The sequence below is a fragment of the Psittacula echo genome (genome assembly GCF_963264785.1).
Source record: "Psittacula echo genome assembly, chromosome: 2".
NCBI lineage: Eukaryota > Metazoa > Chordata > Aves > Psittaciformes > Psittacidae > Psittacula > Psittacula echo.
Window position 1 is genome coordinate 161,629,064 of NC_137737.1, and position 23,202 is coordinate 161,652,265.

Sequence of the window (23,202 nt, forward strand, 5' to 3'; positions counted from 1 at the left end):
GTAGTATAACCCCTTGGCACATGGAAAAACGTGTGGAGCAGGGAAGGACAGACAAAAGTCCCCCTTTCTCTGGGGACTTAGGTAGCTGAACTGCACTGGTTGGCCTTGTTCTCTTGCAGAGACTTAGCAATAAAGACCACTGCAAACTACCTGTCAAGAAGCTGGGAAGGCATCACGATTGCCAGGTGATGGAGAAGTTAGTGAGAAGGGCTGTTACATATGCTATTCCTCTGACTCAGGATGTTTTGTGTCCCTGTTCACTAGCCTGGGGAAGTATCACTGGATACTTTTGCTCTGACCAAGTCTGACCATTCTCATCTTCTTGTCAATGGCAGAAAATGACAGTGGGGATGTGTAAGGTCAGGAGCAGAAGCTGCTGCAGCAGGTCTGTCTGGGGAGTATTTGGGCCTTGGTCTGGTGATCAAAACCTGGGACCAGCCCTCTTCTGCGTGTCATCTTGGTTAAAAATTAGTGTATCAAGTAGACAGGAGGACCCAAGGGATCCCCCTTCCCAGTTCACTGGACACAAGGCTGCCACTGTTCCCTGTTCCCAGGTCCAGCCATCAGGAAGGCTATATGCAGATTCCAGAGATGAAACATCCTGCAGCCATGGCTGGCCACAGATTTACAGAGACAAGAACGGGGGCAGCACCTTCACAGGCACCCACATAAGCACAAGCAGATCCTTACAGGGCATGAACAACACAGACAACTCTGTTCCTGTTCTCTGGCTAATCGTAGAATCTCATGGAATGGTTTGGGTTGGAAGAGACCTTAAAACTCCTCCAGTTCCAGCCCCCTGCCACAGGCAGGGACACCTTCCACTAGAGCAGGTTGCTCCAAGCCCCATCCAACCTGGCCTTGAACACTGCCAGGGATGGGGCAGCCACAGCTTCTCTGGGCACCCTGTGCCAGCGCCTCAGCACCCTCGTGTACCATTGGAGTGATTCCATTAATGGTCCATCTGTGAGTGTCTTGAGTCTTGTCCCCATGACCTGTGTTTCACTGAGCTCTGTGCACTTGTGTGTTAATTTATTACCTTTCCTGCTTATTGCCTTGTCTCTTGTGCTCAGCAGCCATTACCCAGGTACCTTCACATCCTTCCCTTTCCTGCGTGCCTGGGCAGGCTGGAATTGCCTCCACATCCTTGTGCTCCTCCTCTATGGCTGTTGCCAAAGGTGTCACTTTGGGGACAATCCTTTGTGTAGAGGAGATGCTGTGGGGCTGAGAGTTCCCTGTCTGTGTCCATATAGTGTGCGGTGTCTTTGTCTGTCTTCTTCCATGTCATGAGCAGGTTGGGTCAGGGGGTGGTGATAGAGGTTCTGGACAAAGCCTTGTAGACTGCAGTCAGTGTTGTCCAGAAGCTGTTCTTGGGAGAAGCTGGGGAATATCTGCAATATTTCTAGGAATCAGTGAGGAATCAGGCTACAAAATCCACTTGCTGTGGCTGTTACAAAGTCACATTATTATTTCATCCGCTGATTAGACTCCATCTCAACAGCTGTATTTTCGTGTCCTCAGAGTTCATTTTGGGAAGCTTTTCCAGAACCTGAGGACTTGAAACCTTGTAATTTTCAGCTTCAACTTTGTCATGGCAAGTTCCATCCTTTGGCAGTGTTTTAGCTCAGCTCTCCTCTTAGCATTCTGGCTCTCAAACACTGATGGAGAACAGCCACATCCCTTATGGTGCTTTGAGTTCCCAGGCAGGCTAGTTTAGATGTTAATGTAGAAAGACTGTTCCCTGCCTCTCGCAGCAGCTTTTCTGTGTGTATCCTGTGAACTTACGTTAGATTATTCTTGTGCATATGAAGGATGAGAATCAAACACAGGTTCAGCTGAGTTCTCTTCAGTGTTTGGTCTGAATGCCTTTGGCTTCCCTGTCTGTTCTGGAAGTGCCTCTTTGTCTTTCACTGATACCACAAGTTGTATTCTTGAAATTATTTAGCAAAGTATATTGGATAATGGGTTCTTGTCCAAAAGAATTCCAGTTTTCCTCGTGTGTCCACACTTGGTCAACGTGGATCAGCAGTCTCTTTCTCAGCCCTTCCAAGTGTTTTCAAACCTGGAGTACACTTTTTGTGGCTTAAAACTGACATTTTCCCCAGCCCAGCATGACCTTGCACAGCATGGGCAGCCCAGTGACAGGTCCTGGCACATCAGCTCATGATTTCCAGTGCCTGTGTCTGGGCTTTTGGAGTGATTGATGAGCTCAAATGGCTGAGTGCAAAGGCAGCTTTATGCTATGGCACATTAGTGTGCAGTGGCATCACTTGTGGGAATCGCTGTTTTGTCTTCTTCCCATGTTGAGATCTCTGGAGCCATTCCTTTAATGAAGTCTCTTGGGTTTCTTTTGCCATGACCAAGTAGAAAAGCTGGAATGCAAAGCCTGGAAGGAGTGGCAGTGACTATCCTGGTAGTGCTGAGCCACAGCATAATCAGGGCAATAGACAGGTTTGTGATGCTCCAGGAGGCACAAGGGGCAGCGTACTTGGTCTTCATGATCCCCTGGAGCATCACTGATGCCTTTAGGGCTTGGAGGTGTACAGGGAAGGTGGAAAAGGGGATAGTAAGCTGCCTAGAAAGGGATTATGGTCAGGTGGAATCAGCAGATGCCTCTTCCCTTTGCAGTTAGGAAGGAGTGGGTTAAGTTACAAGGTGCTCTGTCGAGCAGGCTCTTGAGAAGGGGCAGTTCCAGGAAGACACAAAAATACACCCTTAGGGTGCTTGGCTACGTGTTAAATGGCAGGGTGTACTCGGGCCACGATCTGACACTGTTTGCGGGTTGTTCTAGATCAATGGGGTAGACATGACAGAAGCCAGGCATGATCAGGCAGTAGCGCTGCTTACCGCATCCTCCCCCACCATCGCGCTGCTGGTAGAGAGACAGGGTGTGGAGCAGCTCAGCGACGGGGACACGCCCGGTGCGGCACGGGCACGGATGAACTCGCCACCACCGCCCCCTGGCCCTAGCCCCGGGGACAGCCCACATGAGGACGCACCAGTGTCACTGAAGAACCACCTCTCCAAAGGGATGGAGGATCAGTATCCCATCGAGGTGAGGGTCTGCTGGAATCACAGAACCATGGAATGATTTGGGTGGAAGGGACCTGAAAGCTCCTCCAGTTCCAACCCCCTGCCATGGGCAGGGACACCTTCCACTAGAGCAGGTTGCTCCAAGCCCCTGTGTCCAACCTGGCCTTGAACACTGCCAGGGATGGGGCAGCCACAGCTTCTCTGGGCAACCTGTGCCAGCGCCTCAGCACCCTCACAGGGAAGAGCTTCTGCCTAAGAGCTCATCTCAGTCTCCCTTCTGGCAGGTTAAAGCCATTCCCCTTGTCCTGTCCCTAGAGGACAGGTTTCTTGTAGCTCCTTCAGGCACTGGAGCTGTTCTAAAGTCTCCCGTTAAGGAGCCTTCTCTTCTCCAGGCTGAAGCAGCCTAGCTCTCTCAGCCTGGCTCCAGAGTAGAGCTGCTCCAGCCCACTGAAGTATGGGATAGTATAATCTTGAATATTTTTCATTTGAAAAATCAGTACTCTGATGAGGGCTGGCAGCTGTGTTACTGGGGTGTGGAGACGTAAAAGCGAACACTCTTGTTCTATGGGTACTTATCTTGTGCTCACACCTGCAAAACATTCCTGACTCCATGTTTTTCAGTGTTTGTGCTCCTTATGGTATCCCTTATTACCTTTGACTCTGCTTCTTGTTCCCTCCAGGAAATTCACCTTGTGAAGGCAGGTGGTCCCCTGGGACTCAGCATTGTCGGAGGCAGTGACCATTCCAGCCATCCATTTGGGATTCATGAACCTGGTGTCTTCATTTCAAAAGTAGAGTCTGAGCTCTTTAATTACTGGGTTAAGAGGAATGATTTTCATGCAAGAGCCTGAGAAGTACAGCATAGGTTGAAAAAGTGGGGTGTGGGAGGAATGTGTGCACATGTGTAATGCTTGTACCAGACATGCTGCTGCTGTTGTAGGAGTCTAAATGGCATGTAGAAGCCCCTGAAGGTGAGCTGTTTGGGGAGAGTTAGCTTTTGAACTTGCTGAGCTTGTGTTAGCTTTTCATGAATGCTGAAAATGCACACAAAGCCAGTCATCACGCAGCAAGTGTTTGTGGGGTTCAAATAAAAATGCTAATATGATAATAAGAATATATCGAATTAAGTAAATCTTCCTTCGTTCTTTGCCAGTGTTCACAAACTGGGGATCTTGGGTTGCTGAGAGAGAAATCAAAACAGGCCTCAGAGGATGCTGGAGAACAGCCATGGGACACAGTCAGTGTCTCTCCAAGGAAAGATGGACTTCCCTTCTCTGGTTGTAATATCAATGTCTCTTTGTAGGTGATTTCCCGTGGACTGGCATCTCGCAGTGGGCTCCAGGTAGGGGACAGGATCCTGGAGGTAAATAGCATTGACCTGCGCCATGCTACCCACCAGGAAGCAGTCAATGCCCTGCTCTCCAACACCCAGGAGCTGACCATGTTAGTGAGGCGAGATCCACCACCACCGGGTATGCAGGTAGGTTCTGAGTAGAAGAACGAGGGAGCATCACACTCCTCTTTACAGGAGGAACACTTTTGAAGGCAATTTCTGATCTAGCTGGAAGTCTGGGACTAGGATACAACCAAACTTCCAGTTGAAATTGCCTCATCTCTTGGCAGAACCCAGTCTCTTGTAAGTATTTGTCTAGTTGAGGACTGTGGAAGGTATCTTGCCATGACTATGGTGATGCTGTGATCAGAGAGTGATCAGATTTCATGAAGACCAGACTTGAAGAGGAGACAGAAAAGAGCAGAGCCTCATCACAAGAATAAACTGTGGCTAATGAGTGCAAGGTTGAATTCAGGTCCTTTTCAGGGTGTTTAGAATATGACCAGCTACTAGGAGTGTTTCATCTACAATTTCAGTCTGATCTTGATCACAGGAAATACGCATTGAAAAGGCTCCAGGAGAAAAGCTGGGCATCAGCATCCGGGGTGGAGCAAAAGGTCATGCTGGAAACCCGTTTGATCCCACTGATGAAGGCATCTTCATTTCTAAGGTACCAGACACTAACTCTGCACTTGGCTGCATGCAAGGACTGCTAGGGAAAAGGGAATGCCTGTGGAATTTGATGTGCTCTCTCCACTTTTCACTGGGTACATCAGTTCTCCTGGAGTATTCAGCATCCACTGAAGGAGGTCATCTCTTTGCCTTTAATTTGCCTTGTGTTTCTTCTCTTGACTTTATTTTTTTTTCTATCACGTGAATCCACGTATCTTTCCTTTCCCCCTCCATTCTTGTTGCTTTCCCAAGTGCTTATTTGGCCTTCCTGCTCACTAAAACCTGCATGGTCTCCCTTCCTTGCATTCAAAACATTATGAATTGCTCACCTTTCTCCTGTGTAACACACTGTGTGATTCTGTTCCCTTTCCTTTGTGAATGACAGCTTGTGTGCATGCTTATTTGGCATGTCCCTTTTCCCCAAGAAATATAACATATTTTCTTTTCAACAATACCTTATGCTCCTTCTGACCTTTACCAAAAAATATTGCCTCTTCTTTCCTGCTAGCACAGAGCATAGTGATAAATGGTGTCATTTTTGGTCTTGCTGCTGACCAAAAGGGGATTCTGGATGTTCACGTTAATGTCACTGGTTCCCTCTTTAACTCGTATAGTAAGGTAGAAATTGTGCTCTAGCTCTAGAGGTCTTAATAGTCACAGAATCACAGAATGGTTTGGGCTCGGAAGGGACCTTAAAGCTCATTCAGTTCCAGCCTCCTGCCATGGGCAGGGACACCTTCCACTAGAGCAGGTTGCTCCAAGCCCCTGTGTCCAACCTGGCCTTGAACACTGCCAGGGATGGGGCAGCCACAGCTTCTCTGGCCACCCTGTGCCAGCGCCTCAGCACCCTCACAGGGAAGAGTTTGTGCCTAAGAGCTCATCTCAGTCTCCCCTCTGGCAGGTTAAAGCCACGCTCCTTGTCCTGTCCCTGCAGGCCCTTGTCCAAAGCCCCTCTCCAGGTTTCCTGTAGCCCCTTTAGGTACTGGAGCTGCTCTAAGGTCTCTCCTTAAGGAGCTTTCTCTTCTCCAGGCTGAACCAGCCCTTCTCTCTCAGCCTGGCTCCAGAACAGAGCTGCTCCAGTCCTCGCAGCATCTCCATGGCCTCCTCTGGACTCACTCCAACAGCTCCACATCCCTCTTGTGCTGGGGTCCTGTCGTGGTTTAAGCCCAGCTGGCAACCCAGAACCATGCAGCCGCTCACTCACTCCTCCTGCTTCCTCCCTCTGCTCCCAGAGGGATAGGGAGCAGAATTGAAAGAACGTAACTCCCATGGGTTGACATAAGAACAGTCCAGTAACTAAGGTATAACACAAACCACTACTGCTACCACCAAGAATAATAACGATAAGGGAAATAATAAGGGAAGAGAATACAACTGCGCACCACCCACCGACTGATACCCAGCCCGACCCGAGCAGTGATTTTGCCCTTCTGGGTAACTCCCCACAGTTTATATACTGGCCATGACATGCTGTGATATGGAATACCTCTTTGGCTAGTTTGGGTCAGGTGTCCTGTCTCTGCTTCCTCCCAGCTTCCCCTCCTCCCTGGCAGAGCATGAGACTCAGAAAGTCCTTGGTCAGAGAAAACATTACTGAGCATCAACTAAAAACATCAGTGTTATCAGCTCTGTTCCCAGGCTGAAAGTCAAAAACAGCGCTGCACCAGCTGCTAAGAAGGAGAAAAATGACTGCTACTGCTGAACCTAGGACAGGTCCTCATTCCTTGCTGGATGGTGGACACTCAGAGTTGCCAGTTAACCCTTTCTAATAATTGGCTGCCTTCACAGAAATACTCGTCATTTGTTATTACTTGGGTATAATTTCTTTATCTGAGTTTTAAAAGAGGAAATTCGCTCCATCAAAGCAATATTGCACATTGAGCTGCAATATTTGTAATAGCAGTAAAAGAAAACTTGAGTTTATTGTAACTTACAGTTATTTTTAATGATTAGAATCACAGAATAGTTAGGGTTGGAAAGGACCTTAAGATCATCTAGTTTCAACCCCCCTGCCATGGGCAGGGACACCTCCCACTAAACCATGTCACCCAAAGGTGTCATTAGGTTTGGGTTTATCTCCTTCAGGGGTTTGGGGAGGTTTACACATTAGCCCCATTGCAGAGTTAGTTTACACTCCCTACTTTTTTATTCTCACTAGTGGTTGGTTTGGCCTGCAGAGCAGCAAAGCTCTGAGCTCTTCTACTCTCCCTTACCTGTGTCACATCAGCTTGATCTCTTGTATCTGTCCTAACCCTGGTGATTTCCTGCTTCTCCCATTCGGACTGTATATTTCCAGTAACTGAGAGACAAAGTAGTGCTTTTGCTTCCCCCTCCCCCTGTGATGTCTTGATTTCTACTGTCTCCTGAGTTTTCCTTAGTTTGCATTTCCATTGAGTCCCTTAGTTGTCATTTTTTCTTAAAGTTACAATGAGTTTTTTCCTTGGTAAAACTTCTCGGTGAAGTGTTAGGAGTTGAAGACTATGAGTGGTATGAATTAGATCTACAGGTTGAACTCCATGGTGTGTCTCAGTGGGGATAGCTCAGTGTCCGTCAGGGATGTATCAATAGTACAGATGGCAGTTGGCTTTAAGGACATTTTTCCTACATTAACTTCACCTCCTCCCATTATTTCTGGGTGTTTTACTCTCACACTATGCACTTGCTGTCCTTGGAAAAGAAACTGTGAGTACTTGGTCTTGTTCCGTTCAGCTGCATGTGGCCACTCCTGTGCATGCACACACACACACTTCCATGTTTTCCTTCACAGCCCTGAGGAATCATGTGCAACGTGCATGGCTGCTTCCCCTCGCCCCAGGCCTTAAAGCGAGAAGTGCTGCAGCATGTTTTCTCTCTTTTTACAGGCACTTTATTAAACATGTATCCCTTGGGTTTTCTCCAAAGCAGCTCTCATCAATCCAATACACACTCATGCCTTTCATTTGGGGATTTTTGCCTCTCTGGGTCCAGCAATACATGGTGTGCAGTATCCTTCCTTCCTTTCTTTCCTTTCTCTGACGTTACCCGTGCCTCCACCCCACACTGACAACCAGCCACATGGGTCCTTGCATTTCCCACCCCCAGCCACCAACTGCGTGTGCGCTTGTGCTCTTCTTAGCCTCTTGTCGTAGCCCCACAGACTTTGCTTGAGTTCCCTGGCACAGACGCACTCTTTCTGCAAAGCCCTGGTGTAGCATTGCCCATCACTCTCCTTGGAAAGCTTGGTCACGTTGTCCTTTGACTTTGAGGCTGGGCCTTTGAACTGAAGCTGTTCGTTTCCCTCTGCTGTTCCTGGTGAGGTCTGCTGAGATGCCAGATGTACCCACGTCTCCATTTCCAGCTTGACTCTGTACATCCCATTTTGTTCCAGGCTCTTTACTTTCCCATTAGAGAAACCAATGCCCGATGGTGATTCTCTTCCTTTCCCTAAGGCACTTGAAGTTGTATCTGGTATTTCTGTTAGTTCCTGGTAGTAGCTTCTCCTATCAGCACTGTTCAGTTTTTTCTCACTTCCCCAGCTCATGTCTTTCTCCTGAGCCTTGTGCTTGCTTGTGTTTGGGGGTTTGGTTTTTTTCTTTTCACTCTATGCCCACAGCTAGTTCTGTTTTCCTGTTCCAAAAGAAAAAGAAGACTAAACCTCCTTGCCTTTCCTGTCTTTGTCTTGGTGCCAGAGTTTGCATTTGCATTTCATTCTCTCCTCAAACATACCTGGATGCTTGCACTCCCTCAGACAAGCTGTGACTTTCATGTTCCTTATCAATGTACTGGATATAGTTGCTTTCCCTGTGACTGCTTGTGTGTGTGAGGTAAGTGGGAGTTCCTGTCACTTGCTGAGGAAGTTAGACATTATTTCCCTGAAAGAGAGGCTGGAAATCAGACAGGCATCATTATTGGTTGCTCTTGTCTCTGCTTCAGTTATCTTTGTCCACGAAAGTTATCCGTATCTCATTTTCTGCCTCTCTCCCAATAAAAAAATTCCTCCACTTTCTGTGAAGATAAACTGGGGGCAAGAGCTTGCTTCCTTACCCACTGCACTGGCAAAACAAAAGCAGTTTCTTTCCTTGGAACAACACATTCCAAATAAAGATTCTTTTTATCTCCCAGAATAAATTCCTTCCATACCTCTTTCCTTTAGCAAACTGTTCACGTTCTTCCTTTTCTGCCCTTTCTGTAACTACATGTAAGTACTTTCAGACACTTTCTCTGACATGTAGCTGCAGCCTTTCCCCCGTCTCCTTTGTATCCTGTCCTCTTTCATCCCTTCTTCCCAGTGGTTCCCAAGCTCTCTGATCCTCTCTTACCTCCTTCGGTGATATCTCGATTCCCCGCATTGTGTTCCAGGTGAGCTCCTCTGGGGCTGCAGCCCGGGATGGCCGTCTGAAGGTGGGAATGCGGATCCTGGAGGTGAACCATCAGAGTTTGCTGGGAATGACGCACACAGAAGCTGTGCAGATCCTCCGAAGCGTGGGTGACGCGCTTCTTGTGCTGGTGTGTGATGGCTTCGATCCCAAGGCTGCGGCTGCCATTGAGGTGAGGACTGAAGTGCAGGGTGCCCTCGCAGTGACCAGTGCCACAGGGATCCTATGTCTTTCTTCAGAGAAGATCCCTGGATTTTTCCAGCTGTTTGCTGTAGTTTATTTTTGGTTGATTGGGTTTTGGTTTTGAGGTCCCAGTCTCAACCTCTGGTCTCCTGCTCTATGAACTGGAGGTGATTGCCAGTTCATAAAAGCAACAGTATCAAGAGACTGTCTCTTGTGTTGCTTACAGAACTGTTCACAATGTCCCTGCAAGGGTTGGAAGGGGAGTGTTCACACTGATTTTCTCCAGGCTATTTATGCCTGCTTTTTCTTGTGCCAATGTATATTTAAAGCAAATTGTCTGTTTATTGGTGCCTTTCCCCCCAGGGAAGCACTTTCCCATAGCAGCCCTGTGCCTTCACAGCTGGCTTTTTTTCAGGGCTTAGCAAGTAAGCATTTTTATTCTCCACTGGAATATGTACCCAGTCACTGGTCACCTTATTCCCTGGCTGTGCCTGATTCAACTTAAATTCATCTTTCTTTAGGTCTCAGGTTCCTTGAGAAATTGACAGCTGAAATGAGGTTTCAAGTTGTGGAAAGTTCTGGCTTGCCTAGGATTGATTGTCTTGGTACTCTCCATCTGGGAGCCCAGGATGTAGAGCTTTTTGTATGGCACTCTATGGGCTTCCACCGTGTTTGACTGTCTTTTTGCTTTCTAGATGTCCCCAGGAATTATTGCAAACCCTTTTGCTGCTGGTATTGGGCGCAAGAATAGCCTGGAAAGTATCTCTTCTATTGATCGGGATTTGAGCCCTGAAGAACTGGAGATCCTACAGAAGGTGGGTGTTCTGGCTGCAGCTGGGAGGAGGATGGGTAGTGGACTTCCTTCTTATGGGGTCAGCAGTTCCCAGCACTTTTGTCAGGAATGCACTAGGATGGGACTCTGAAGTCTTCATGAGCTTACAGGTGCTCCGGTGGGAGAGCACTGGGTGAAGTGGCTCTAACTTTGGTCTCTCCTAGGAGATGGAAATGGTGAGAGAAGCAACTCAGTGGGAGAGAGAAGAAATGGAGAAAGTGGTGAGAGACTTTTCGTGTAGCAGTCTGTTCTTGGCAGCAGTTCTGCCAAGCCTGCGAGGCCCAAGGAAAATGCCACAGCTCATCTCTACCCAGTCATTCATGCTATGGGGGCTTTGGGCCTTCCCTCCTTGTAGTGCACCGCTCAGTTACTCAGCTGCTTCTTGGCTTTGCCATCCCTTCCTGTGCACCTCTCTGGTGGAACTCTCCTGTTATTTACAGAGTTCATCTTTGTTGCCTACTGGTACCTCCTGGCCAAGCTGCAACTTGGAGAACAACGGTCTGTTAGCTGGGAAGTGCCACATTCAGTCAGTTCTCTCTGTACAGCCCTTCTTGACCTGGCAGAGCTTTTCTGAGCAAAGATGAGAACACACAGCTCAGAGCTGCCCTGAAGTGAAGTTGTGGCACTGTGAGTCATGCACATACTTGTGTTCCTCAGTTTACATGATCATTTTTGTGATTCATTATGAGAGTTCTGTGTTCCAGCACTTCAGTCTTTCACAGGGAGATGGGCAGGGCCAAGCCCTGAGAGGACTTGGGATTTCCAATTATCTCTCTTAAAACTGTAATTTATGCAGTCAGATTCTCGTGGAAGATGAAGGGAAATGGAATTCTTCAGTGTTGTCAATTAGGAATCTGCTTTTCTGGCTCTGTTTTGCAGGTGTTTCTTCAGGTTTCCAATTCAGACAATCCTAATGTTTCTCTACGTTCTTCCTGTAGTTCTAATCACTCAGCTTGTTTCACATTTGCTGTCTCACAAGAGTATGATTATGTTGGAAATTCTGGATGGGGGTGATCTTTGAATTTAGTTAATACTTGAGATTTTACTTGATTTGGAAAAAATGGTCAAAGTTTTGAACAGATGATGGCACAGGCTGTAAGAGGAGACAGCAAAGAACAAGGATGGATTAAATATACATGTATATATTTCATATCTCTATAAGCCTGCTCTGCCTTCTGTCAGTGACTGCAGTGGGCTGTGCAGGATGTGACTTTATGGATGATTGGGGTAGAGAGACAAAAGGCATTCAGTGTCTGGCAGAATCCGTTTGGAAGCTTTGCATTATCCTTGCTGGCCTACAGATTAAGGTGATGTGGGCACATGCCAGAATAAGACATGGGATTTCTGTCCTTAAGATCTGCAAGGTGTTCTGATGGTGTTTGTGATGTGTACTTAGATAGGAAATCTTCCAGTGGAATGATCTTATAGAATAATCTTAGAATCATAGAATCTCAGACTGGTTTCTATTGGAAACTACCTTAAGATCATCCAGTTCCAGCCACAAGCAGGGACACCTTCCACTGGAGCAGCTTGCTCCAAGCCCCTGTGTCCAACCTGGCCTTGAACACTGCCAGGGATGGGGCAGCCACAGCTTCTCTGGGCACCCTGTGCCAGCGCCTCAGCACCCTCACAGGGAAGAGCTTCTGCCTAATACCTAACCTGAACTTCCCGTTTCAGTTTGAACCCATCACCCCTTGTCCTGTTGCACAGTCCCTGATGAAGAGTCCCTCTCCAGCATGTAGTTGAAGATGTCTCTCTTATTGCAGGGAGGGTTGGATTAAATGACCTTTAAAGGTCTCTTCCAAGCCAAACTATTCTGTGATTCTGTGAAGGAAGGAACTGTCACAGGTGACTTGGTTCAGCTCAGAGCAGAGCCAGTTTAGATCAGATTTGGGTTTTTTCTATGAAATGTCCAGTTCCTTCCAGAGGAAGGAACTGAGAGTGGTTTGTTGTGGTTTCAGAAAGCCTCATTTTATAGTGTTACTGTTACAGCAAAGGGTTTTCCTACCAGGTTTAGGTTGGCAGCATTTGGGTTTGAACACTCTCCAGAAGTCTTCAGGTACTGTGTGTCGTTACCAGCATTTCTAACACCATTAGGTGAAACAAGAGCAAGTCTGGCCCAAAACATCTGTCTGAGCAGGCTGAATGGGTTCAATCTTAGGTAGATAAAGGCTCTCCCTGCTCATGTTACTGTTCTCCTTTTGAAAGATTGTAAGATTCTGATTTTAATTTAAATTTAAGATGGAGACCTCATAGCAGCCTTCCAGTATCTGAAAGGGGCCTACAAGGATGCTGGGGATGGACTATTCATCAGGGACTGTAGTGACAGGACAAGGGGTAACGGGTTCAAACTTAAACAGGGGAAGTTTAAATTGGATCTAAGGAAGAAATTCTTTACTGAGAGGGTGGTGAGGCACTGGAATGGGTTGCCCAGGGAGGTTGTGAATGCTCCATCCTTGGTGGTGTTCAAGGCCAGGTTGGATGAGGCCTTGGGTGACATGGTTTAGTGTGGGGTGTCCCTGCCCATGGCAGGGGGGTTGGAACTAGATGATCTCAAGGTCCTTTCCAACCCTAACTATTCTATGATTCTATGATTCTATGATTCTGAGATCGCAGTGACACATGCTTCAGGAGCTCTGAGGTCTGTATTTCCATACACTGCCTTTTCTCCCACTACAGCAGGGTTCAGTATAATGAGTGTAGTATGTCCAACCTCTGCAGTACGTCTGTAGCTGGTGATCAGCAGAGGCCAAGACCCCCTCCAGAATCGTTTGCGCCTTGAAAAGATTTCATATTTTCTGCTGTCCCTTCCATTGGGGTACAAGGAGGAGGTGGCACCACATGTTTCAAGCTCCTCTGACATCTTGGGATCCATGGTCAGAGACCCAAGAGCAAAGATATTTTTCTGCTGCTGCCTTTTAGCATGGCCTTGAAACTGGGATTCTGTCTCTGTTACTGGATTTGATGATGAAATTTATATCAGTGATGGAGCCAGCACTGTATGGTTGCCATTGTAATAGTGGAGGAAGTTCCCACCTCAGTGCCAGATGCTCAGAAAATCTGTTTGTGTCACCATTTTTGTGCCTTTTCTCTAATGCTTCAGCATTTCATGTTCAGTCTTGAACAAGAGTGATAGAGATCAAACGTGTCTCCTTGCAGTGAGGTTGGGAACTGGAGAAATGGGAAGAACTTTGGCTTTGCTACACTCGTCTGTAGAGGTTTTCAGACACCGCTGTTGCACTCACTGCATCCATCTCTCAAGTTCAAGTTCCATTCTTTGATAATTCAGTTTCTAAAAGAAGTACCAGTAACTTGGACTCTCCATGGTGCACTTCTCTATCCCAGCTCTGTAGCTGTAGTTATTTTTCTAGTCTTAATCCAGAGCTTCCCCAGATGATGAACTCAGAGCTGAACTTTGAACATTCCACAGCTCCATCTAGGCTGGCTCGTGCTCTTGTCTCTCTTCAGCTTAAGACCTCAGGGGAGGATCGCACATACAAGATTACTGTCAGCATGAACACTTGGCCAAAATAAGCATAACCAGATTTGGAGTAGACTTTAGTTTAAATATCCCTAAATATCCCTTTGGCTCTTGTGATCTTCCAGAGGATTAGTGTCTTCTCGTGTTGCTCATTACTGTCTGGAGATCGGGGTGTGATGTGGGACACTGGTTTTGGCAAAACTGAGATGCTTTTGAAGAGAAGGGCCCTATCAGAATTTTTAGTTAGCTCCTCTGTATTTCTCAGCTACCTTCCACCTCCCTTCCCTCCAGCCTGGGGACTTCTGGACATGGGGTTGCAGCAGTCAGGAGGGCTGCAATAAGCAATAAAACAGCAAAATGACGATGCTTTTGTCCACAGCCCTCGCCCAGCAGCAGAGGAGCCGGGCAAACAGGCACAGAAATATAAATGCACAGAAATCATTTTTCAGGACAAGTAACACTATGACCTTCCTCTTGCAGCTTGGAAGCAAGCCCGTAGCTGGGGCCTGTGGGATTAGTCCCTGGTCACTCCTGTGCTCTGCTGGTGGCTGAGAGCTGACCAGCTCATTTTAGCCTGCCTTATGCTTAGACAGTTCCTGTCTCTACATAGTCTTTTGGCTGTGATGCTATTAACAAGCATGTGATTTTTTTAGGTCTTTTTCCTTAGTTCCTTAGTGACATCTAGGCCTGTGCTCTGTAGAGTTGTTTTCCCATTTCCTTCCAGCCTCTCCAGTCTGTGCTCTGTCAGGATGTCTCTTCTAGCAATAAGCAACCTTCTTTCCCTCAGTGATGCTGTAGCTTGTGCTTGGGGGGGGGGGGCTTTAGCTCCCTTCACTGTTCCCCAGGAGTGATCCTGCTGAGGATCTTGGAGACATCTGCTCTCTAGCCTTCAGCTGGTGACACCCTGGCCGGTGTTGTATGGGGTGTCTGTTCCCATCTGTTTTGCTGGTGATAACTCCTGCAGAATTCCAGATGCTGTTTCCCCAGGCTCAATGTATGTGCTGGGTTTCTGCTCATCCTTTCCCTGTCCCAGTACTGCTCATGCTCCTCTGTCCCCCCTCTGGAGTTCCTGCCCAGCATGGTGATGACCTCTTTCCATCTTTCTTTGCCTGTGCTGCTTGGATGCTGCTCTGACTCTGTCCTGTCTCATGGAAGGAGTGGATGCGTAGGGAGCGGGAGGCAGCCACCCAGCAGCTTGAGGAGGAGGCAGAGGTGAGGAGCATGGTGGGAGGGTTGGAGAGTCACAGAAAAGGGACACAACTGGCCTTGAAGGCCATGGAAATCTCTAAAAGTGCTTGTTCCTCATAACTTCTGCTCTCCATTCCCTGCATCCCCTCAACAGACTTGACTTTGGGGTATAAGGGAAGATACCAGAAATGAGGAAATCTGTAATGGGGTTCAGGAAGGAATGGTGAAAAGCAATGATTCGAAGTAGAAAGGCAAATGGGAAACAAAATTCAATGAAATTACACAATAAATGTGAGTTAAGGTTGGGAAAAGATACAGTAGAGGAATTGTAGATTTGCAGTCTCAAGTGCCTCCAGATCCAGGCTGGAAGCCTTTCTGGGTGCTGTTTGGAGAAGACGGGTACGTATGTCACGTTCTCCTCTCCTCTGTGCGGGATGGACATGTACATGTGAGGCAGGAGGAATGAGGGATCTGTGCACTGGTGAGTAACCAAGGGCCAGGGCATCATGTTCTCTGCAGGATTTCTCAAGCCTGGCCCCTGTCCTGGGTGCTCATGGTTGTGTTTGGAACAATTCCAGGTTTATTTGCAGGCAGTGGGAACTTCCTGCAGAGTTTGGAGACAAGGTGTTGGTTGTTTCTAAGGGTAGTTTCCTTTTAATCGCTCTTTCTGGCTGATGTAGTTGACTTCAGGCCTGATCTCTTCCTGGTGGTTGTGTTTTTGTGCTCCCCCCTCTGCAGAACATCACCAGTGAACCTTTGAGGCTGGACTATCGGACCCTGGCTGCTTTGCCCAGCACTGGCCTACAGAGAGTCAATCGCACTGTAAGTGGGGCCTGTGGGTCCGTGGGGCGGGCTGTGGTTGTTCTGTTGCCCTGTGCCCTTGGTGAGAGGTGACATTGCCACAGAGGAGAACCAGGAAGCAGAACTGTGGTGGACTTTGACACTGTCTGAGGCAGGAGGTGGCCACAAAACATTAGAACAAGGAAATGAGCAGAGCTGAGAGCCAGGTCGTGTTCAAATGGCCTGTGTCATTGCTGAGATGCCAAAGGAAGTGTCTCAAACCAGGCAGAGAGAACAGCACAGCAGCAGAGGACACATGAATGGGAGAGTGCAGTGGTGTATCATGGAAGGAGGCAGCTACTGAAAGTTGCGGAGGAGGGAGGGGAACATTCTTCCTGACTCAGAAGATGACAGTGTTGTGCACATGGCTTAGCTGTAAATTCATCGTGAGGCGGTATTCAGAAAGGAGGAGGGATGCTCGGTGCTGATACCAGAGGTATTAAAAGAACATGAAGATCCATCTGGGACTGCAGAAGGCAAAGTGGCAGTGACTGCGCGTTATGGCTTAGCCCTGACACAGCCTTGGCTACGCCTCCTCTGGAACCTGCATTTTAGCCCCTGGTTTGTGGTGGCAGCTCAGCCGAGAGAAAATCCATATTTCACAGACTTCACAGGTTACAAAGTCATCTCTCTCCCCTGTGTTGTGTAAAATCCCACCCCTCCATCTTTGCTTCCTTTGGTCATGTTTTATCTTCTCGGCATCATACCTGTTGCAGTGGGTTTCTGCCTGCTTCTTCACACATGTTCTGTCTTCACCTCCATTCTTTTCCTCTTATTGCAGCAAGACCACCCTTTGCTATCACCATCAGATTGTGCATTCCTGGCTGTTCACACAGCCAAGGATTATCAGGAAAAGGTTTAATGTATTTTTAGCATCTCTTGGTGTAAGCAGCTGGAAACAAGGGGAGAGCCAGCCCCAGGCAGGCAGCTGCCTCTGCTGCTCAGCCCTGGTGTCATCCAGAGCACAGCAAAGCAGCATTTGTGTGCAGAGAATTCCATATCAGCCAATGGGTACTGGAATGTGGGGCCAAACACGCTGGAATGCCCCGCTGTATGGGCGGCATCTATAAATGTCCCATTTCAGGGGAAGAGCCAATTGGTGCCCAGCTGATCTTTTTCCAGCTGTCACTTGCTCAGCCCTGTCTTTGCTCTGAACCTGAGTTCAGGGAGATGTGGGCTGCAAGGACAGGGAGGTTCTGGCATTCCTTCAGGAGCTGCCCCTGGCCTGTTTGGTGACTGCCTGTGAGGAAGACTTGGGCACAGATCAGTGTCGTGTCTGGCTAGCAGAAAAGCACAGGGTTCAGTTAGCAGGTGTCAGACAGGGTGACTCAGTTATGTGACTGATGCTGTTGCCTGGTTCCCATAGTACTTTTTCTGTATCTAGGCCTACATTCTCACACGTACATCCTCCTTTAAGCAGTGTCTGCGTATCCTTTGTTGCTGCCCAGCTCCCTGAGAAAGAATCTCAGGCCCTGCTGTTCCCACACTGCTGAGCAGGAGCTGCAAATGGATTGTTATGGATTGTGTGTGGAATTTGTCCTGAGGTTTCCCCGAGCATGGCCCCTGCAGAAGGGGCAGATGGTGTCTGTCTTGGGTTAATCTTTATTGCTGTGTATTGGGCCTTTTGTGAGCCAGAAGAACAAGGGCTGACTGAGCTGCAAGCCTGGTTTGTTTGTAAACCTCTAAAACCCCAATGCAAAACTCCAGTTGAAAGCTGCATGGGAATGCTGATCTGAGCAATGCCCTCAGGCTGTGCCAGCTTCTCAGTCACTTGATGTCTGCAGAGTTTCAGATGGCTGGGTACTGCCATCACCTAATAAAAGACCTATTGTAGCCTCTGTCTTCTCCATAGTACAGGCTTGAAAGCTGTAACCATGAATGACTGCTGCTAGCCACAGCAAAACATTTAGAATCGTGACTGTAGGAAATGGAGAAGACTTTTACATCTCTCAGCAGTGTGTCCCCATGGTTAGTTCATTAACAGTCTGCACTTTCTGGCCTGAATCTGTTTCTCTTCAGCTTCTTGCCATTGATTCTTTTTCTGCACTTGTCAACGAGATTTCAAATTAGATTTGTTTCAGTGGCTGGGGCAGTGACGGATCGGAAGTGCAAATGCATTTCTTCTGCCTTTGCCTTGGCAGACTCAACTTAAAATGTGATGGTCCTGCCTGAGTGACAGAGGCAAGGCTGGGAAAGGCACACGGCATTGCCCAAATCTTTGCTTACCCCAAATGGAAAATGCTGCTTGTCTGATAAAAATAGCCCCTGTGAAGCGGGGGCAGCAAAGCCTCCTGCCCTGGCACACGCTGCAGCAGCACTGGAGATGAAAGCAAGGGGTAGATGGAGCTCAGTTCCCATCATTCCCATGAAGAAAACAGGGGTTGAGGCTCCCCATCAGACTTCATGCAGGCTGGATGAGGTGCCCACCTCCACGGTGCCCTAAAGGCATTGTTTGCTTTTTCCCTCTGTGCAAAGCAGAGTCAGCCGTGGGGGGTGGTATTCTCCTGGAGCCTGGCTGCTCAGTGTTTGTGCTCTTCTGCCTGCAAGGGACAGTGGTAGTGATGTTGAGGGGCCTGCCGGGGGCACCGACAGACCCAGTGTGTGATGGTGGGTGCCTAGGACTGGTGCCACTACAGGCTCCTCAGTGAGCAAATAACATTCCTGAAAGTGCTTTTTGCCTGGTGTAACTTAATTTGCACTGGACCTCTTGCTTGTGTAGTTTGTGGCACTCTGGGAAAAGAAAATTGGAATTGGGAGGATTTTATTTGGGGTTTTTTGATAGGTGTTTTTACATTGGAAAGTCACATAGCTACAAGAGCAAAATATCTAAGGGTCACACAGGCTTCATGGTCTGAGGAAATAGGATATGAGCCAGGGCCCTGCCAACCACTGACTTAGGTTGGGTTGGGGGCTTGGGGAGGGCCCCAGACATTCCTGAGCCTCTCAGCTGCCATTGTAGTCACCACCCAGCCCTTGAGAGCTATTTTTGTGAGCTGCCATGACAGAGGAGCTGGAGAATGTGCTTTGAGCAGAAGAGCTCTTTCTGCTCCCTGGCAGGCGCTCGGGTAGAAGGAGATTGGATCATTGCTTTCTGATTATCTCTGCTTCCCTGAAGAAGGCTTTGGCTGGGGTAACAAACTCTCTTTTATGGTAGTCAAAGAAGAAAGGTCAGTGTTTCATCTTGGATGGGTCCAGCTGGGCCTAGGCAGAACTGGAGCTCTGTTTTAGTCCTGCCTTCAGGAAGAATGCTCAAAGGGATCTGTGCTCTGTTGGCTGTTATTTAGCTCTCTGTTAGTTGTTGAGGTGTATTTTGGTGAAGTAGAGCCATAAAAGCTTGTTTGCCCATGCAGGTGCGATGCAAATGGGTGGCGTGATGCTCTGATGATAACTGTGTGACTGTATGGAGGTGCACTGGAGGTAGGCAGGGGGTGTTCCTCTGTGTGGAACTGCTTGAAAGTATGAGGGGTGAGACAACTGATGTTTGGACATGTGATGGTAGAGTTGAACTGAGGATGTGCTGCAGTGAGATGGCGAGGATGTGCTTGTGCAGGTTTTGGCAGTCAGTTGCTGGAGAGCAGCGGTGTGAGCTGCTGGAGTGTGGATGAGAGCTGGAAAAGTGCAGGGAGTGTGCTTGTGCCTGTTAGGTACTTGGTGTGTGCGTGTTGCATGCTGACTACAACTCTTGGAAGGAGCACTGGGGATCACAAGAGTGGTGGTAGAGTAGAAGTGAGAAAAGGGATGGTCGTGTGGGCATTAGTACTGGAATTCTTCTCTCCCCTGTCCTTCAGCATCAGCTCTATATTTTCTTCCTCCTCTCCTTTACCCTGTTCTCCTTATTTCTTTCTGATCCTTTTGTTTTCCTCTCAGCGTGTTCAGTATAATAAAGCCAGCTCCAGAATGGAGGGTGACTGCACTGTGCCGTCCATGCCGGTGGCACAGGACAGCCGCGATTCATGCCCGGATCCGGCCATCGGAAGCGTGGCTGCCCTTCCTCGGGACTCAGCATCGCCCAACGCATGCACGAGCGGGACAGAAAAGCCCCTGGTAGACAAGCAGGACCCTGCAGGTGGCCCCGTGTCCCAGGAGCAGATGCTGGAGCAGGAATGCCTGATCGACTCCCAGCCCATCCTCTTCAGCCAGAACCCCTTCGTGGTGGCAAACCGCAGGGGCAAGTCCGGGCTGGGCGGCCCACCACTGGGCTATGGCAGGGGGGGAGTGCTGCAGACCAGCCTGTACTCCAAGGCAAGCTCCAGCATGGTGTGTGGCATGCACTCACACAGGCAGGGCTGCCAGCGCACAACTAAACCCCTCTGCATGCTCCTGTCTTGCCTAACACAAGTACTTCTGAGCGTAGCCTGCAGGGGCTATTGGGCACTGATGGTCACTGAGGTATCTTCCAGCCACTAATGAACCCGGTTTCTGCTGAGTGTACACTGCTGAGCCCTCTCTGAGGGGAAGCAGCCACATCAGGCAACTTCAGCAATGCCAGTCATGAGCCCAGTTCTGGTGTCCCCAACATAAGGACATGGAGCTGTTGGAGCAAGTCCATAGGAAGACGCAAGGATGATAAGGACGCCAGAGCACCTCTCCTCTGGAGACAGGCTGAGAGAGCTGGGTTTGTTCAGCATGGAGAAGAGAAGCTGCATGGAGACCTCATATTAGCCTTCCTATATTACTAGCTCCTATTAGTATCTGAAGGGGGCTAAAGGATGCCACAGAGGGGCTCTTCATCAGAGACTGTAGTGATAGAACAAGGGGAATGGCTTTAACCTGGCAGAGGGGAGACTGAGATGAGCTCTTAGGCAGAAGCTCTTCCCTGTGAGGGTGCTGAGGCACTGGCACAGGGTGCCCAGGGAAGCTGTGGCTGCCCCATCCCTGGCAGTGTTCAAGGCCAGGTTGGACAGGGCTTGGAGCAACCTGCTCTAGTGGAAGGTGTCCCTGCCCGTTGCAGGGGTTGGAGTTGGATGAGCTGTAAGGTCCCTCCGACCCAAACCAGTCTGGGATTCTGGGATTCTATGACTTCCCCTGTGTCTGTCTGGTTGGGCAGGAGTCAGGCTCATAGCTGTGGTGTTCCCCATCTGCTGCGGTTGTGAGTGGGGCTTGTAGAATAATGGTGGTGGTGTCACATGTGGGTATCTGGGCCTGAACAAACACAGCCATTTTTAGACTTGTGAAAGCTAAGAGGCAGTGCACCTGACATGGTTTATCTGCAGCCCAGCAGCACAGTGTTCCTTGAGGAGATGTTTTAGTGTATCCAGACTTTCCAATTTCAGGGGAGAACTTTCTGCTCTGGGAAATCTGTGTTTAACTTCCTCACTGTTGCACAGGAAACTGTGGCAGAGCAAGGACTAGACCCTAAGATATTATGTTCCAGGTTAGCACTGGCACAGGGTGCCCAGAGAAGCTGTGGCTGCCCCATCCGTGGCAGTGTTCAAGGCCAGGTTGGACACGCTTGGAGCAACCTGCTCTAGTGGAAGGTGTCCCTGCCCATGGCAGGGGTTGGAGCTGGATGAGCTTTAAGATCCCTTCCAACACAAACCATTCTATGAAGAAAAGCAGTGGTAACAAAGCACTTTTTGAAGGTAGACTTTATGTCAGATCAGCTGTCATCAGACTGGAGGTGGGTGTCACATGTAGCTGGAGCTAATCTAATTCCATGTAGCTGTCAAAAGGGATCATTTCCCACTGCCTGCGTGTTCTGTGTGCTGGCACCAGCACTAGAGCAGTCATATCAGATGGATTAGGGAGCTCAAGTCCCTGAAAGCAGTATTGTAGAGCAGCTCCTGCCTTGGGGGTTGGCAAGATGATGTGCTGGCACATGGTAGGACTTGGACAGCAGTAGCCAGAAGCAGGGTGAGCAAGAGCACTCTTTGCAGTGGAGGCATGGGAGCATACCAGTTGATCCTGCTGTGTTCTCTGTCATTACAGTGCTAAGGAGGATCAGATGTTTTCTGTGCTCCAATACAAGCTTCAGATCATGTCTCCTGGCTTGGTCAGTAGAAATACCATTAGCTAAGGCTGACTCAAATCAAATTGGCATTATTCAGTCCTGCATGGGTATGGTATTAATGACTGTGAAACCCTAGATTTGCTCAGAGTTCTCTACAACCCAAATGACCTGTTCCCAACTTTAGGCATCTAAAATACTATTTAAATCATGCTCCTGAGTCCTGTGGATAGACTATAGGGAATGTCTGGGACTCTGCTTTCTTGTTCTAGCTGTTAGGGCTCACTGTAGGCTGGTTCAGCCTGAGCACTGGTGACCATGAGGTGAAAGCCCTGTCCTTCCCATGCTCTGGACTACTTGGAAAGGGCTTACCAGGAGGCCCACAGCAGTGGATGTGGCTGGAAATTAATCTTGTCTCCTCTCAGTCAGGAGTGCGTTTTATGCTCCATGTCTATACAACAGGTGGATTGCCTGCACTAGTCTGTTGAGGGCCCAGTTGGGGGAGCAATGTCTTACAAGGCAGAAGGCTTTAGCCTGATTCAGTTGGCCTTGATGATCTCCATTCCAATGTTTAATTCCTTTGCTGTTTCCAGCACTTTTCACAAGTTTCTGCAGTGTGCCAGCTGCTATTGGCCCCTGCTGAGTGTTCTGTCGTGGTGAGGTGGCCCATAGCTGGCCTCAGCTGGATGTCCATGGTCTCCCTTGTCTCCCAGTCTCAGGGCTAAGGGAGAGGCATGGAAGTTCCTGCTGTATAGTAACTATCCAGCTTTGTCTTCTCTCTTTCAGGCTCCTGTGGGCGAGTCGGGGACGGGAAATGCCAGGCGTGAACCCCCCTATTCTCCTTGTAACCAGCAGGTGAGAGTGTCCCAGGGGAGGCAATGTGGGAAGAGGCAGGGAGCATGCTTCCAGGGCAGGATGGTACCAGGGCACAGGGAGCTCAGAATCATTTCCATCCTTGAGGTGAAGGAGTGTCGATCACAGGAGGAACTAGAGAACTAGGGGAAGAGTTCTGCTCTTTCAGAATGTCTCAGAGACCCAGCAGTATAATTAACTAGTCATAAACTCAGTGGAAAGTTATTGCTCTGAGGGGTAATGAGCAGGGCAATGCCAAGAGTGACTGCAGAATAGGAGTTGTATCTTGAGAAATGGCCTCAGCAGTGCCTTTTCCAGAGACTATTTAATTTTGGCAATACCAGAAGAAATTGAGAAGTCAGGATATGGAGAATCATCCCAGGTCTGTAAACCAGAACCATCCCAGGTCTGTGAACCAGGAGAACCATCCCAAGTCTGTAAAATAGTGCTGCTTGGTCTCCCAGAGGCCCCTGGTTCTGTTGGTGA

The 23,202-nt window shown here is 48.7% G+C and overlaps 1 protein-coding gene across 1 annotated transcript in view; it reads left to right on the plus strand.

Annotated features, from left to right (window-relative positions):
* The window catches only part of SCRIB (scribble planar cell polarity protein), a 107,892-nt gene that overhangs the window by 53,113 nt on the left and 31,577 nt on the right, over positions 1-23,202 (plus strand). The window contains 11 exon segments of the mRNA XM_080610144.1: positions 2,792-3,055; positions 3,714-3,824; positions 4,337-4,513; positions 4,920-5,036; positions 9,377-9,565; positions 10,272-10,391; positions 10,573-10,629; positions 15,045-15,101; positions 15,816-15,899; positions 19,785-20,159; positions 22,651-22,719. Of these exon segments, the coding sequence (XP_080466270.1) occupies positions 2,792-3,055; positions 3,714-3,824; positions 4,337-4,513; positions 4,920-5,036; positions 9,377-9,565; positions 10,272-10,391; positions 10,573-10,629; positions 15,045-15,101; positions 15,816-15,899; positions 19,785-20,159; positions 22,651-22,719 (1,620 nt within the window).